Below are 17,914 nucleotides of genomic sequence, written 5' to 3'. Positions count from 1 at the left end.
TATTGTGTGAGTTCTTAGGTTAATAGTTGTACTAGCTATTTTTAGTAATCTAGATCCACCATTCCCGGATCTAGAAGTGTCATGTATTCCTATATATGTAATCATTGTGTGATTTGTGTTATGGGAACAATCTCTTACTTTCTCTCTATTTTCTAACATGGTATCAGAGCCAATTCTAGTCTGATTCCTTCACAGGAGAGCCAAGAAAATGTGAGAGAGCCTTGAATTTTGTTCCTTTGTAATAAATAGGAGATTGTGTTCTGTGGAGTATTTGTGTGAATAAAATTTATGTTTATGTGTAGATGTATTCATTTTGTTTGAGCTAGATTGAATTACACAGTAAATTGTGTTGGGCTTTACAAATCTGTGTGCTTGTTTTTACATATGTATGCAACAAGCATCTAGACTCCAGAAATATTCCTCTTTCTTCCCGTGAGCCACATTGTTGTTGTTGGAGACAGATCTTTGTAGAAGACGACAAATTTGGTGGTTTTGTTGCAAAAGCTTGTAGTTGGTACATAGTCGTGCTTGCAAAGTGGTGATCAGTTCTGGATCATGTCCTGTGATTCCTTGTGGCATAGAGTTGTGGATCATTTGCTTCATTTCACTGAGATAGGGAGTGGTGTGAAAGCTCGTAGATAGCCAAAATCACCACTAGAATACGAAAGGATTTGGTTATAATAAATTGATGGAGTGTTGATTTAAGAAAAGCCGAAGTGTGTGGATTTCACTTATCACATTGAAATCAAATCGTTGTGAGATCCAATGTCGTAGAAGTTTCATCGACCAGCTCTAAGTTTCGCTCATGGGAAGATCTCCTTTAAAGTTGGTGGTATTGTTGTATTATATATATGTGTGTGTGTGTGTGTGTGTATGTGTGTGTGTGTGTATTTATGGTGTTGTTTTATTATGTTGTAGTGTGTTATTGTTCAAATGTAGTCTGAAATTCAAATGATGCAGAACCACAAGGAACAGGCCAATTATTGAATACACTAATGTGACTTGTCGTGCTTTGGGAGCATTAGTCACAGGTAGTTCTTAATAGGGTCAAGCTGGTGTGACCCGTCGTGCTCCGGGAGCATTAGTAAAGGCTATTTATACAAGGTCAAGTTGTAGAATTATCTGTTGAAGGCATTCCATACCCAAAATGTTATCCTAGATAAATGGTGAATATAGCGTAAGGCCATATATTCAACACATGGTGGCAGTTCCATATGGTGCTTCAGTATCGAAACTAAGCCATTGCAATCCGAGAGGTTGAGAAGCGTGAATTATGCAAAGCACATCAACAATGGTCTAAAGCGGTTATGTATTAAATGGATCAAGTGGGAAGCTCGAAAGTGTGGTGAAGAAAAGAGCGGAAACCGTGAGATTTCAGAGTGGATATGAGTGCTAGTGATGACCATATAAGACAAAATTGACAAACATTTGTTCATTGTTGTAACGCCTACTTTCTAGTTTTGTCATGTAACCATTAAAGGAGGGTATTGGAACTAATGCTTCCATGACTTCCAAGTTATCGTGACTTGTAATTGTGTGTGTTCCTAGGTTAATAATTGTACTAGATATTTTTAGTAATATAGATCCACCACTCTCAGATCTAGAAATATCGTGTATTTCTATCTATTTAATCATTGTATGATTTGTATGATTTTTGTTGTGTAAACAATCTCTCACTCTCTCTTTATAACATTAGCTTATAAATTAATTATTTTTATAATTAATAAAATTTAAAATAAAAATTTTAATTTAATTGATTAATATAAAGAAAAAAATGTGATGTATCATAAATCGAATATTTTAATATATAATTAAAAATAATAATTATCATTTTATTTCTCTAATTTTAATTCTTAAAAATATTTCAAATATATATATATATTAAAATAATGTTCTAAATAAAATCCAACTTTTTTTTATTAAAACCCATAATATAATTTAATTATAAATTATTAAACTTAGTTTTATTAAATTTTTACAATAATTTAAAACATAAATATAATCATCTAAATTCTTATTTTATTAAAAACCATAATATAATTATAAATCTCGTAATAAAAGGTTATGGGATTTCCTCTGGAAAATATAAATCATTTAACTTCGCTCTAGTAGATTTTTACAACCCTCTATCATATATGGTGATTCAATTTCATGAAAGCACATTTCTCAACCCTTTATAAGGAAAAAACAAAACAAGCACATAACCCTTCACCGGAAAAAAAGAGCACAAGTTAAATTTGTCTCAATGTCAACAAATATGATAAATATTATTCAAGACGAACGTTACATTAAAATCCACTTGTAGTCTAATCTTATCCAACCATATGTTCTTCGCAATAACCCTTCACCAAAAAATAGCACAACTTTAATTTGTCTGAATGTAAAACAAATATCACAAATTTTATCGAAGACAAACATTACATTAAATCCACGTGTTTTCTAATCTTATCCAACCATATTTTCTTCGCATATTTTGTGTCCATCGTAAAGTACACAACATTAAATTGCAAGTAATACGTTAAACAAAATTATTCAAATTTAACACATTATATATATATATATAATAAAATAAAAAGTTGTAACCATCACTTAAGCCATTAAACATCTTTGTTTAATTATCTCCTCAATTTTTTTTATTTGAATTCATATTTTTAATTTGAATTCATGTTAAAAAGTTTAATTATAATCTTCGTCCAATAGTGTACATAACGAATTTATATTACAAAGTTAAATAATATTATTTTTCCAATAATTTATATATCTTTTTGGTTTCAATTTAAACTAAAAAATTGAATTTTATTAAAAAGGTAATTATAACTATGTGTAACCTATCCGGTATATGTTAAAAAATCATGTAGTTTAACTAATAAATGAAATCACATTTTTTTTTTGTCAATTTTATTATCAATATTTTTAAATATTATAAATTTAAATTGTTTAATCTGCAAAGTTTGAGTGAGTTAGGGGTTTTTTACACTATTGAATGCATTATGCATTCAAAAATACAGTTTAAACAATAAGAATTTATAATCTTGCTCAAAATTTTATTGTCGGATTCCTACCCAAAAACCATTTTATTTAATAATTAGATTGCACCAAAAAAAATTATCTTATAAACATTTGGATCTTGAAAAAAAAATTATAAAATCTATCTAGAGTATATACATCAAGCAAATTAATATCACCATTTGTTGGGAAGCATTTCCATAGTTAACTCAATGTAAAAGATTACACTAAGGACAATTAAAAATTATCCTGGTTCATAATTTATAAGTAGGCATAAATAATGCACACAAAATTCCAACTATAAAAGTTCTATGTAATTTATGAGTTGTGTGATTGTACAAAAATAGCAATAATCTTAATGTTATTGCCGAGAGTTATTGTCAAAACTAAATTTCGAATCTTTAAAGAAAAGCTTAAATTGATGAGTTGTGTAATTGTATAAAATAATAATAACTCAAGGGTTATTGTCCAAACTAAATCCCAATATCTTTAAGGCAAAGTTTTACATCTTAAACAAACGTAGATGACCCATTTAATTCAAAACAAAAAATTTGCAAATGATCGAGCCTTAGCGGTAAACATATAAGTTATACTAGCATTTGCACCTGATGTTGCAAAGGAAACGCAGTAAGGCATAGAGTGTGGAAGAATAGGGACATGTGAATGGGCATTGTTGAAAGCAAGGGTGGACGATAAATAGTTGCAACCGAAATTGTTAGTTATGTGTACGCTGAATATAGATATTTTATAAATAATAGTGTGTAGAAGAATAGTGACATGTGAATGGACATTGTTGAACACAAGGGTGGATGATATTGAGTTACACTTGAAACTATTAGTTATGTGTGTTTTGAATATGGATAAGTAATAGTAGTGTGTGGAAGAATAGCAACATGTGAATGGACATTCTTGAAAGCAAGGGTGGATGATAATGAGTTATAGTTAATGTCATATAGAGGTTATCCATTATTCATGTAGCAGTTGTTGTTTATGTGAACATATTTTTGTACATTATTTTAAGTTTTTTTTGTATTTGGAGATTTTGTTTTTCCATATGTTACATATTTAAGAATGAATTGTCACTTTTAAAGAGGGCACACAAGGTTGCTAGCTGTCACAAACCATCGTGAGAGTAAAAATTAAATGTCCTTTTCCTACTACATGGTTCTGTCAACTAGGTGTTTCGAAAAATACAAGTGAAAGCCATCAAACTCCTTGCTGAAATCAAACTCTCTGGTGAACTTTTCGTAAATATAGGGATGCACAAATTCCTTAACTTGCCAGAACTCTATTAAAATGACATTATTCACTACTAACTTCATATGAAATGTCATGAACTTTTTTTTGGATAAAACCTCGAATGTGTTTTTAATATCCCAATTCAACTCTCGGTGAAATTTTCTTAGATATAGGGATGCACAAATTCCTTAACTTGCCAGAACTCTATTAAAACGATATTTTTCACTACTAAGTTCATATGAGATGTCAATTAAACTGTTTTATTATTATTATTTTAATTTAATGTTTCATTATGCATACCAAATTTTTTTTCATATAAAACTAAATTTAAATGTTTACTCATTTACAAATACTACAACACATACCCCTTTTTCGGATTGATGTTTATGAGTAGTAGGCCAAAACTTGCCAAATTCTTAAATTTATTTTCCAAAATTTTAGAGATGCCCATTTGAAAACCCTGGATATATTAGTGTTTGATACGAACAAGTTTCGAGCATACTAGTTGTTGGGGTACAGAGTTTTCTGTAAATTGCTACCAAGCAAGGAAGAAGTCAAAAGAGGATTGGTATTAAGACCATGGCCGCAACTCAAGGACTTGTGTTCTTGTCCCCAAATAAGACACTGCAATTGACATATGAGGGTGAGTTTTATGAGGTACTCATAGCAAGAGCCCAGCTCTCCGCCATAGCAAACAAAGGGGGCATACCCTCATCTAGAGATACTGTAAAGCAACTGTAGCCAGATTTTGAATATTGCTACAAGGGCTTAGAGCATACTATATTGTAGGCTGTAAAGACTCCACATTCAAAACAAAATGGAAAGATAAGATGAGAAACATATTGGATCATAAAGCAATAGAGAGTATAGTGGAAGCATGGGATCCTTATAATTATCGTTGGTCCTCCTTAAGCCTTGCTAGGATTGGTGGCTTAGGCAAGAAGAGTGATTTTCTAGGTATCATTTTCATTTTGTTGCTCCTATGGGGCTTCTTAGATTCAGAATTTGAAGGGACCCAACATGGGAAAAGTGTTGTTTGGTGGCTTGGGCCTGTAACACATAGACTGTACTCATATTGGGCTATGCATTTATATACACCCTTTGGCTCTAGTTTTCCAACCATAAATCTCTCTGACAAAAGCACTGTCTTGACTGGAACCCTTCTTATGGTGACAATGACAAGAACTTCATGTAGAGACCCCACATTCTTTACATAATTCTCAATAATTAGTGGTAAGCCGGAAATAAGGTCACTGCAGAAGAAACAAATTCTTGGTACACGTGAATTCACCCTGGCAAGCAATCCATTCAAACCTTCTATGCCGAGTTTTCTCCGTGCTAAATATTTATACTTTTCTGCCTTCCATAGTTCCAAGAGAACATTATGGTCAGAAAAATTGTTGCAATTAGGAAGGGACACCAACCTCCCTGTGGTACCTTATTCAATACAAATGATAGATAAATGCCTTCAGAGATAGCAAAAAACAAAGTGAAGGGTAGTATAAGCAAAATATTTTGTGTAAACGATGTCCCGTGCACTATTTATCATAGATTATCCTTCTAATATTCTCACCAGTGAAGGAAACAAGCTTTTCCAAGTCCCAAAAGTCAATAAAAACAACATATTATCAATACAACAATGCAAAGGTTTCTATCTTCCTATATTTTACATCACAATTGAGCATCAAGGGCTGGCACTTCCAAAGGAGCGTGATCAATTCTTCTTAAAATTCGCCACAACCAAAACAACACCATTAAGAATAGTAACAATATAAGTAAGAAAAATAAAATATCTAACCATATATATGCTATTATTCTCTGCTGGTAATCCATAAGTGGTGACGTTTCAAGAGCTAATGCAGATTCAAGCAGCAAGCTAGCCAATGTTGTCAATTTGCTGTAAAACATTTGGTAGACAAACTTTGAATCTCAAATTCACCAAACAATGAGCAGGATTAAATAGCTCTAATTATCTCCATATAGCCCAGCTCACATGTCCACTATCAAAACTGAAGTAAATTGAAAATGCTCTCAAAACCTTTACCTCTTCCAAAACATAATTTAAAAACACATTGTGACATCTTGTCCATCTTTTACCTATCTAATGATAACCTAAAAATCACAGAACTTTGGTAATCTTCTTCTACAATGCCAAGATTTCAAATCATGATTCATACGTATGGTCTATATAGACTCAAAGGTCATGCATGCTCATTAGTCTCCACCCTAGATTGATGAGCAACATGTCTGCTAAATAAAAGCATAGATAATCTACCATAAATTTAAAAATGAATGCATATTTAAAACATGGTAAATGCTTAGAATTTTCATTATATATTGAATATCAGTACATTATGATATGAAATAAGGCAACATTTTTCATCCCTGGTGGAAAATAAGCTCGAGGGAAGCAGCTAAGAGCCATGGACTATTTTATGATTGAGAATGTTGTTGTAATCAATGCTTGACTGGCTACAATGGCTGCTAAAGTGGCAACAACGAACATTGACTAATACATAGGCTGTGGTATTGCTTTGTAAAATGTAGAGCCTATGTCCCTTGGGTTTTTTATCAAATAAGATGCTTGTCTCGTATATGTGATAAGCAGAGATGGGTAAACGAACACACAAAAAGCAAGCTGCAACAAACAACCCAAATTTCTCATTACGGTACTAAAACTTAAGGAGGATGAAGCATGCAGGTATGATGAAATACTAATAATTCTATCCTTGACATATAGCTTGGACCTGGATTGATTTCTTGTTGAAATGGCCCAAGTTTGCAAACATGGCCTCGGCACCTGGATCCAGTTAGAACAAAGCACTGATGTTAGTGTTTCTATTTGTATAGCTTTAACATAAATAATTGGGATGAAGTTATGAATTTTGTTTGAGAAAATCATTGGTATGGATTTATCAATTGAGTTAGAAAACAGTTCCAAGTATACTATATGATAAAATGAGACACATATCATCATGTGAATAATCAATACCTGTTATACATAAGACTACACCTCCAAGCATCACCCATCCTTATTAGTGAAATTCATGAAAGTAATAGTATATATAATATGGGTTGAATGCCTTGAATGCTCCAGGATAATATTTCACAATATTATATTGTCCTATTATGATGTTGGTCATGAACCAGGCAATCGTTATGGGTGAGAACATGAAGCTAACTTTACTTGTATCGAGTACCTACACTCTAGATGAAACACCAATGTATTCAAAATGCTTCTCTGAGTATGATGATGGTGTTCGAGCTGTTTTAAATAGGTGAAATTATGATAAGATGAATGCCATTGAGTGCTATGAATTTTACCTGTTTAAAACAACTCAGACACCATCATCATACTCGGAGAAGCATTTTGAATATAATGGTGTTCCATCTAGAGTGTAGGTACTGGGTGAATAAGTGGAGAGAGTTTGGTTATGCTCTCAAAGATTATCCCAAAGAAGAACAGGGAAGTAGCCATGATATAGGTGTCCAGAATTCTACATATTGCAGGTTTTTTCAGGTGGATCCTAATATTTATGTTCGTCGCTTGCTGGAGTGCGGAAATAGCAGAGCCCTAGCAGAGGGCAAGATGGTTCATGGCCATATGGTTAAAACCGTCTTTGAGCCAAGCATCTATTTGTGGAATTGTATGAGTGACATGTATGTCAAGTGTGGGAGAATTAAGGATGCATGCCAATTGTTTGACACAACGCCTGAATGAGATGCATGTTCATGGACTACGGTTCTTACAGGTTATGCAAAATGTGGGTATGTGGAAAATGCACGGTGTTTGTTTGACAAAATGCATGAACGTAGCATAGTTTCCTGGAATGCAATGATTGCGGCATATGCCTGATGTGGTGATCAGGTTGAAGCCATGGATTTATATGGCCAGATGCAATGGATGGGCACGAAACCTGATGAGTTCACCTTAGCCAGCGTTGTAAGTGCATGTGCAAGCATGGTGGATTTAGAATATGGGAGGAAAATTCATGGACCGGTTGTTAAGCTTGGATTTGAGTCAAATGTATTTGTTGGGACTGCTCTTGTTGATATGTATGCTAAATGTGGGAGAGTAGATGGTGCACGCCAAATGTTTTATTTAATGTCGGTTCAAAATATTGTTTCTTGGACTACCATGGTTGCAGGATATGCCCAAAATGGGCAAGCAGATGAGGCCACAAGGTTTTTTAATCAAATTCACCAGACCGGTATGAAGCCAAATGAGTTGACATTTGTCAGTGTCGTCAATGCGTGTGCTATTCTCATTGATTTGAGGTTTGGCAGACAGGTCCATGCGTACATTATCAGAAGTGGATTCCAGTCCCAAGTTTCCGTGTGTAATGCTATTGTTACAATGTATGCCAAAACTCAAACCATAGAAGATGCACTATGTGTGTTTGATAAAATGTAGGAGCGAGACTTAATCTCATGGAATGTAATTATTGCAGGATATGCACATAATGGCCATTATCAGGAGGCCTTAAAGCTTAGTTTCCAAATGAAACAGATAGGTGTGAAACTGAATCAATTCACTTTTGCAAGCATTCTATGTGTAAGTTCCAGCTTACCTGCTTTTGAAGAAGGTAAACAACTTCACGGTCACATTATCCAGACTGGTTTTGACTCAAATATGTTCGTTGGAAGTGCTCTTGTAGACATGTATGCTAAATCTGGCAGCCTACAATATGCCCGTCAAGTGTTAGACAGAATGCCTGAACAAGATGTGATCTCATGCAATGCAATGATTGCAGGGTATGTGCAGCATGGGTATAGTGAAGAGGCTCTAAAACTCTTTTGTCAAATGCAACACACTGGTTTGAAGACAGATGAGGCAACTTTTGCTAGCATTGTTAGTATGTGTGCCAACCTAGCAGTTCTTGAGCATGGAAGACACATCCATGCCCACATTTTCTGTATGGGGTTTGAGTCACCCATGTCTATGGTCAACACCCTGGTTACTATGTATGCCAAATGTGGAGGCATAAAAGATGCACGGAAAGTTTTTGAGGAGATGATTGAGCGTGATGTTGTCTCATGGAATGCAATGATTGTTGGTCATGCTCAGCATCGGGATGGGGTGGAAACCTTGAGACTTTTTGAGCAAATGCTACTGACAAGCATTAGGCCAGATGCCATAACCTTCCTTGGTGTTCTCTCTGCTTGCAGCCATACAAGTCTAGTAGATCGAGGACATTATTACTTTCATTCCATGAGGCATGAACATAACATCACACCAAGAATGGATCATCATGCCTGCATGATTGACCTTCTTGGTCGTGCTGGTTGTCTAGACGAGGCAGAAGATTTCATCAATAAGATGCCATTTGAACCTGATGTCAGTATCTGGGTGGCACTGCTCAATGCTTTTAGAGTTCACGGCAATATAGAAATAGGAAAGCGTGTCGCACAATTGCTTTTCGATTTGGAGCCACAAAAGACTTCTACATATGTGCTGCTTTCAAATATCTATTTTGTAGCTGGCAGGTGGGATGATGCAGCCAAGGTTAGAAAAATGATGAAGACAGAGATGCAAAAAAGAAGCCAGAGTTCAGCTGGATTGAGGTCAAGAATAGAGTACATGCATTCATGTCAGAAGATAGATCACACCCACAAATAGAAAAAGTTCATGCAATGTTGAATACATTGGTCGGGCCAATGGAGGAGGCAGGTTATGTACCGAACACAAACTTTGTCCTCCATGATATGGAGGATGAACATAAGGAACATGTCCTCTACCATCACAGTGAGAAGCTAGCCATTGCATTTGGGCTTATGAGCACACCTCCTGGGGCCCCTATTCGAATAATAAAGAACCTTCGTGTATGTGGTGACTGTCACAATGCTGTCAAGTTTATTTCTATGATTGTTGGACGTGAAATTGTAGTAAGGGACATTATACGTTTTCGCCATTTTAGGATGGAACATGCTCTTGTCAAGATTATTGGTAATACAAGATGAAGTTTGAGCACTATTTGGGAGTGGCTTGAATGCTTCTCTATACTATCCTCTATTGGTCTAGAAGTTGCCTCTTGTGACACACGGAAATAAGGAGAAACATGCTGAGAATATGTCAGTTGTCCCATAGCTTCTTCATGTGGACCAGGCTCACCTCTGGTAAGTTTCATACAAGATTCTGTATTGCTTTGATAGCATGAATGGATGCGTTAAAATTTTAGTATGTTAAGCTTGATTATTGACAAGACGGTTCTGATCTTGTTGCATGACACATAAGACACTTTCTTTTATAGTACTCATTTTTAACATTTTTGGCTGTCTTTATAGCTGCACCAGTTTGGAAAATTGTCAAAATTTCCCTTTGGAGAAATGTTAGGAACATCACTTTCTAAAGAGAACAAAAGCATGGGCGAGAAGCAACATTACAAAACATATGTTTTTTCACAATTCTGCTTTTTATATGTTGAAGTGCTAATTCGGTCATTTATCATTATTGAGTTGCTCAGAAGGAGGGATGCAATCGATCTTTCTTGATCAGGAAACCAACTTGAACTTTTGAATGGAAGGGAACAAATGGCATGTTGATTAATGTCAAACATTGAGGAATCCCAACTTTGGAACGGCACGACATTGTTTATGTAAGCCCCCATCATTGTAAGTCAGGTTTATACTAATTTTATATTATTTCAGAATAAAGTTTTGATTTAATTTAATTATAATTTTAAGCTAGTAAAACATCAAGTACCCTAGAATGTTTCCCACTGCTAGACGTTTTTTGTTGAAATTGCTTTACACACCCCAGAAATGCTTTGCAGCTAGGCCTTCCAATTGATATCATTTTTCTGCAATTCCAGATGTCAAGTTTCTATTCTAGAGTGATGGAGATGCAGCATTGCGTGTTGGTGGGAACAGAAAACAGATAGAAAATATCAAAAAATTGAAAATAAATACTGTGCACAGGAGCTCCACAATATTTCAGAACTGTGAATAATGGATAACCTTGTGTGATCATGCCTCGCATGCATAAAAGGCAAAGAAATAAGTTATTTAACCTGAATTTTAAAACCCTCCAACTCAGTATACTCTCATAATATAGAGGATCCTTTATTTTTTTAAAGCAGAGGAATATCAATGCATGTATGGTATCTGCAACTTTGAATAAAAGGCATGGTTTGACCACTGAAAAAAAACTTGTGGTCTTTAAAATATTATTCATACAGTTTTTGTCTCCATGGACAAAAATAGTGCTTTCAACAAGTCAGCCAAACAGCTACCCTTGCAAAGGACAGAGGAGGTTCAAACATATCCAAAAAGAGTCGATCTAATTTTCTCAACCAATCTCTCATGCAATCCAAATTGACATGATTTGCCAAGAAGACAAGGCTCCCAAGGAGTCAATCATGCAACTTGTTGGACTTATTTATATACTAGATCTTTATTACACACCACCTTACATGTACTATTTTCCACAATAATAATTTGAAAGTTTTAAGCAGGGAGTCAAGATGGCTTTACAAAAATGGCACTGTTTAGGTCTAACACCTGGTTAAATTAAAATATATACCCTTTAACGAGGAATATAAACGGCACACAGATAAGGCACGCAGCAGCAATGGTGGGTACAACAACTCCCTAATCAAAAGCCTTTCTAATACCCCCTGTCCTGGTGACGTGTTGATAGATCAAGTATGCAGAAGCCGCTATGGAAATGACTATTCCAGCTTGGGTTCCTCTGCAAATCAACAACATCCCATAAACTACCATCCACATTTCCAAACACCAATTCAATCATTTGTTAAGGAAAACAACAACTTGCCTCAGGTTCATGGCTTGATAAGGAGCAATAATCACGAGTAACACAAATAAAAATGGCAGTTCCAATTCCCCTGTTCCCAACAAATTAAGTTTGTCAAACACTACAGTTCTGTCATGCAATTCAACTCAATATACTGTGCAAGAAAGAACGACCAAGTAAGTAAAATAGGATGGCATTTGAGTTCTTGTGACTCACCAGGAATGTAATAAAATAGTCTAACAAGGAAGACCAAAAAGGTAGTCCACAAACCATAATCACCTCTATAATAATGTAGACAAACAAATCCAAATGTGGGGTGAAGTTTAAACTCTCAGTTCACTTCACTGGAATTTGTCTAATTTTTCAACTGGGAAGAACTTGGTCACCTGATCCAAGAAATGACATCTCCAGGTGCCTCTAGGGCCAACATTGGAACAAGGAAAGATTTGTCGGTGGCTATGTGCTTTGATAACATCAAAACCCTGCAACACCATAATTGAATCATTTTTTGCCTCAACAACTACTTGAGTCCCAAAAATAAAAGTTGAATTATGACTCAAAAAATCCTAATGCCTTTTTTAGAGTACTAACCTTTGGAAACGGGCAAAAGAAAAAGAAAATAAAACTTGAGACATTTGTGTATAAAGATCTAAAGCTGAAATAAAAATTAAATTATGAACCCCAAGAGAGCCTTTGAAGTATTCCATTTTCTGAGAGGAATATATTGACAATTGGAAACAGCTAGAAAGCAAAAGCTAAAAAGCTCAACAGATTGTTGTAGTAGAAAAATCTAGTAAATTGAGGTTGCCTATCCCAAATTAGTTAGCATTCTGAAGGAGCCCCTTGTCTCAACAGTAGGCTTGAGAGAGATTGTCCTTAACAAAGTTATCCTTAGCAGAGTTTTGAACTTGAGAGAGATTGTCCTTCACAAATTATCCTTAGCAGAGTTTTGAGCTGATCTTTAGAGGGGCGGGATTGTATAGCTGGAAAACCAATCCAAGATGCTCTAAGAGAGATTGTCATTAACAAATTTATCCTTGGCAGAGTTTTGAGCTGATCTTTAAAGAGGGGATTGTATAGCTGTAAAACCAATCCAGGATGCTCTAAGAAAGGCTTATCTAATCATTGTTTTACACAAATTCTGCACAAAAAGAAAGATGACCGAGAAAGCAATCATACTCACTTAACCGATCAACCATTAAGTTAGTAGGAGACACCACTTCATTGACAATACCACTCTGTTATCCATATCATTATGTTAGTAAGAAACACCACTTCATTATAACTAAACTTTAAACTGTATCCTATCTCAGTAAAAACTAATAATAATTATTTGTTTTTCAAAATTAAACATTACATAATTACATTGTTCAATAAGTCAATAAGCTTTTTATATTGTAAATTCCTACCTCAGTAAAAACTAATAATAATCCAATTACTATAAGAAAATAGATCCTTATATCATAAACAAATTATCTTTATACTAATTCAATATTTAACTTCACCATAATATTATATATAAACTTAATATATGTTCTTTCTCAATAAAGAAAGAAAAAATTACTTGTTTTATATGGAAAATCATTTAGAATTGAAGTCACAGAGGCTTAGAAACAAAAATGGGATATTGCCTAAAACAGCCTGCATATCTTGACAATTGTGAGTTATATAATCTGTGGTATTATCTTGTTTTAAGAAGACAGAAGGCTCAGAAAAAAAAATGGGATATTGCCTAAAACAGCCTGCATATCTAGACTTATTGAGAGTTATATAATCTGTGGTATTATCTTGTTTTAAGAAGACAGAAGGTGTACTGGAGCAACAATATCATATAATGGATTGAAAATAGAATGTGTTGTAATCAGATCGAATAACGGATTGAAAATATCAAAATTAGCAGAATGAAAGTAGATTCTGTATCCAGTAACAAATTTGGCATCAAAATAGAAAGGATGCCAGATTAAGCGACATAAAAAAATTGACAGAAAACAGATAGAAAATATCAAAAAATTGAAAATAAATATTGTGCACAGGAGCTCCACAATATTTCAGAACTGTGAATAATGGATAACCTTGTGTGATCATGCCTCGCATGCATAAAAGGCAAAGAAATAAGTTATTTAACCTGAATTTTAAAACCCTCCAACTCAGTATACTCTCATAATATAGAGGATCCTTTATTTTTTAAAAGCAGAGGAATATCAATGCATGTATGGTATCTGCAACTTCGAATAAAAGGCATGGTTTGACCACTGAAAAAGAACTTGTGTTCTTTAAAATATTATTCATACAGTTTTTGTCTCCATGGACAAAAATAGTGCTTTCAAGAAGTCAGCCAACCAGCCACCCTTGCAAAGGACAGAGGAGGTTCAAACATATCCAGAAAGAGTCGATCTAATTTTCTCAACCAATCTCTCATGCAATCCAAATTGACATGATTTGCCAAGAAGACAAGGCTCCCAAGGAGTCAATCATGCAGCTTGTTGGACTTATTTATATACTAGATCTTTATTACACACCACCTTACATGTACTATTTTCCATAATAATAATTTGAAAATTTTAAGTAGGGAATCAAGATGGCTTTACAAATATGGCACTGTTTAGGCCTGACACCTGGTTAAATTAAAATATATACCCTTTAATAGGGAATATGAACGGCACACAGATAAGGCACACAGCAGCAATGGTGGGTACAACAACTCCCTGATCAAAAGCCTTTTTAATACCCCCTGTCCTGGTGACGTGTTGATAGATCAAGTATGCAGAAGCCGCTATGGAAATGACCATTCCAGCTTGGGTTCCTCTGCAAATCAACAACATCCCATAAACTACCATCCACATTTCCAAACACCAATTCAATCATTTGTTAAGGAAAACAACAACTTGCCTCAGGTTCATGGCTTGATAAGGAGCAATAATCACGAGTAACACAAATAAAAATGGCAGTTCCAATTCCCCTGTTCCCAACAAATTAAGTTTGTCAAACACTACAGTTCTGTCATGCAATTCAACTCAATATACTGTGTAGGAAAGAACGACCAAGTAAGTAAAATAGGATGGCATTTGAGTTCTTGTGACTCACCAGGAATGTAGTAAAATAGTCTAAAAAGGAAGACCAAAAAGGCAGTCCACAAACCATAATCACCTCTGTAATAATGTAGACAAACAAATCCAAATGTGGGGTAAAGTTTAAACTCTCAGTTCACATCACTGGAATTTGTCTAATTTTACAACTGGGAATAACCTGGTCACCTGATCCAAGAAATGACATCTCCGGGTGCCTCTAGGGCCAACAGTGGAACAAGGAAAGATTTGTCGATGGTTGTGTGCTTTGATAACATCAAAAACCTGCAACACCATAATTGAATCATTTTTTTCCTCAACAACTACTTGAGTCCCAAAAATAAAAGTTGAATTATGACTCAAAAAAGCCTAATGCCTTTTTTAGATTACTGACCTTTGGAAATGGGCAAAAGCAAAAGCAAATAAAACTTGAGACATTTGTGTATAAAGATCTAAAGCTGAAATAAAAATTAAATTATGAACCCCAAGAGAGCCTTTGAGGTATTCCATTTTCTGAGAGGAATATATTGACAATTAGAAACAGCCAGAAATCAAAAGCTAAAAAGCTCAACAAATTGTTGTAGTAGAAAAATCTAGTAAATTGAGGTTGCCTATCCCAAATTAGTTAGCATTCTGAAGGAGCCCCTTGTCTCAACAGTAGGCTTGAGAGAGATTGTCCTTAACAAAGTTATCCTTAGCAGAGTTTTGAACTTGAGAGAGATTGTCCTTAACAAAGTTATCCTTAGAAGAGTTTTGAGTTGTTCTTCAGAGAGGGGGGGATTGTATAGCTGGAAAACCAATCTAAGATGCTCTAAGAGAGATTGTCATTAACAAATTTATCCTTGGTAGAGTTTTGAGCTGATCTTTAGAGAGGAGATTGTATAGCTGTAAAACCAATCCAGGATGTGGAGCAACAATATCATATAATGGATTGAAAATAGAATGTGTTGTAATCGGATCAAATAACGGATTGAAAATATCAAAATTAGCAGAATGAAAGTAGAAATCACTCACCAGCCCACCATAAAATCATTTGCTCTTTGAGTAGCAGCCACATCTGTGGATTTATTGGTAAGAGGTATCATCCAATGTACTAAAATTACTAATCCAATCCAGCCCTTTTGCTTTTCCTGCATTCATCGAGAAATTTATAAAATCTCATAGAATGAATGGAGATGAACATAGATCAGAGAGGAAAAGAACCCGATAGGTTTTCCTGTACAGCTCCACAGCAGCTATATGTGATAGCAAAACATGGTGACCAACAATATATGGCTCAACAGTTGAGTTTCCAGCAGTACAATTTCCAAATGGTTGGGAACATCTTTGAGGTGGGAAAACACCGTCATCATATCCTGCAGTGCCAAAAACATTGGGCTCATTGAAAATGGACCAAAATTTCACTCGATCACCAAACTCTCTGAAACACACATCTGCATAACCTTTAAAATCCTCCCTACATAAGATCGAAGTAGATTAGAGAACTCTGCTTCTCTAACCATAAGGTTATTAATGCACCATAAATTGATGCTTTGACTTGTGTGTCAACCCACATGGGAAGAAAAACAAGAACAGGAGATGACATAAGATGTTTACACAATCTGTGGATTTAAGAAACCTCCATAGGAATCTTACAGAGCTTGGGGCAGATCAAAGTGGTACAATGTCACATGTGGTTGAATGCCTGAGACATGCATTGTGAAACGATTAATAGTTTTGAGGATGATAGTCACAGGAATAAAAACAAAGTAGAGAGACAAGTTTGTCAATAAATACTACCATGGGACAAAAGCTCATTTATGAGGTTATTATACTACTCAATGCCTTTTGGGTTGATGGGTCCTTCGCCATCTGCATCAATATATGTGAAATAGTTATTTCCTACCATTGTCCATTGAGTGTTTACTAAATTCTCAGGATTAAACATGTGGTCAGAGCTCAAACAGAAATATACCAGGAATAAGCCTGGGCCATGAGATTGAAAATCTATAGGCATCTACTCCCATCGCAGACATTAGATCAATATCCTCCTTCAAAAACCACATGAAATTTTGCATCAGGTTGATACCCAAATCATCTAGGAGTTTAACTATTGATACATTAGTATGAAAACAACAATAATGGGGTTGGACATGCACATAAAGCTTGAGGATGGCTTACAAGTAGCCATTGCATATAGGTTGTCCTAGTGACATTTATTGTTCTTAGATTTGCAGATAATAATACCTTGTAACGATGGTATTGATCAACAGATACATCTCCATTACCTCCATCCACAGTAATCCCTGACAATACAGTTAAAACAAACAACAGCTCACTTCCATCCTTGGCCTTGAAAGTCCCAAAGTAAAGTAAGGAACTGGGTAGAATTCAAATGAAGGGATGAATGAAGATATGTGATGAAACAGACCTTCCCTGTGAGTGAAAGTGTCAAAGATGCTTCTATTCCGGCCATCTTCTGCTATAGCTCCTTCATACTGCAGAAAACCAAATGTTATTTTGCAAAGAAACACGTTGGACAGTATTCCATATGGGCACAAACTGGAATTGAGTGTGCCATGGCAGAATTAGCACTACTGGGCATTTTCGAAGTCCTAGAGACAAAAAGAGTTCAGAGGGCATGAGGAGGGGTTCATAAGGAGAGAGGTGACCACCTAGAGAAATAGAGTGTGAATACTGTGTTGCCTTGGGGAAGGTTATCTGGGGCTGCCTTGGGGAAGGTTATCTGGAGCTGGCTTGGTGCCAGTGGAAACCTCCATGCCAGATAGAAAATCTGACTTTTCCAGGCTGGACTACGGTTTTGAACCCTGAGAAGTAACCTGTGAGAGTTTACTCTCAACAACTGTAACGG

General features: G+C 35.2%; 1 protein-coding gene and 2 pseudogenes across 1 annotated transcript; 1 reads left to right on the top strand and 2 right to left on the bottom strand.

Annotated features, from left to right (window-relative positions):
• The first annotated feature begins 7,624 nt into the window (after window positions 1–7,624).
• On the top strand, window positions 7,625–10,196 carry LOC149208862 (putative pentatricopeptide repeat-containing protein At3g13770, mitochondrial pseudogene; annotated as a pseudogene).
• A 1,224-nt stretch (window positions 10,197–11,420) lies between these two features.
• LOC149208861 (cold-regulated 413 inner membrane protein 2, chloroplastic-like) lies at window positions 11,421–12,574 on the bottom strand (annotated as a pseudogene).
• A 1,772-nt stretch (window positions 12,575–14,346) lies between these two features.
• Window positions 14,347–15,501, bottom strand: LOC149208860 (cold-regulated 413 inner membrane protein 2, chloroplastic-like). The gene is made up of 5 exons (XM_089398444.1): window positions 15,458–15,501; window positions 15,253–15,348; window positions 15,083–15,147; window positions 14,888–14,957; window positions 14,347–14,803 (listed from the first exon to the last, which is right to left on the bottom strand). Exons 1-5 carry the CDS (start codon window positions 15,499–15,501, stop codon window positions 14,623–14,625), a joined length of 456 nt encoding a protein of 151 aa, XP_089254570.1. The 3' UTR covers window positions 14,347–14,622.
• Window positions 15,502–17,914: the final 2,413 nt, after the last annotated feature.

The sequence above is a fragment of the Pinus tabuliformis genome, chromosome 1_2 (genome assembly GCF_031772625.1).
Source record: "Pinus tabuliformis cultivar Carrire ecotype Pingquan chromosome 1_2, CPIR1, whole genome shotgun sequence".
Taxonomy (NCBI): domain Eukaryota; kingdom Viridiplantae; phylum Streptophyta; class Pinopsida; order Pinales; family Pinaceae; genus Pinus; species Pinus tabuliformis.
Note: the sequence above shows the minus strand (reverse complement) of the source record. Positions and strands in the feature narration are given on the sequence as shown.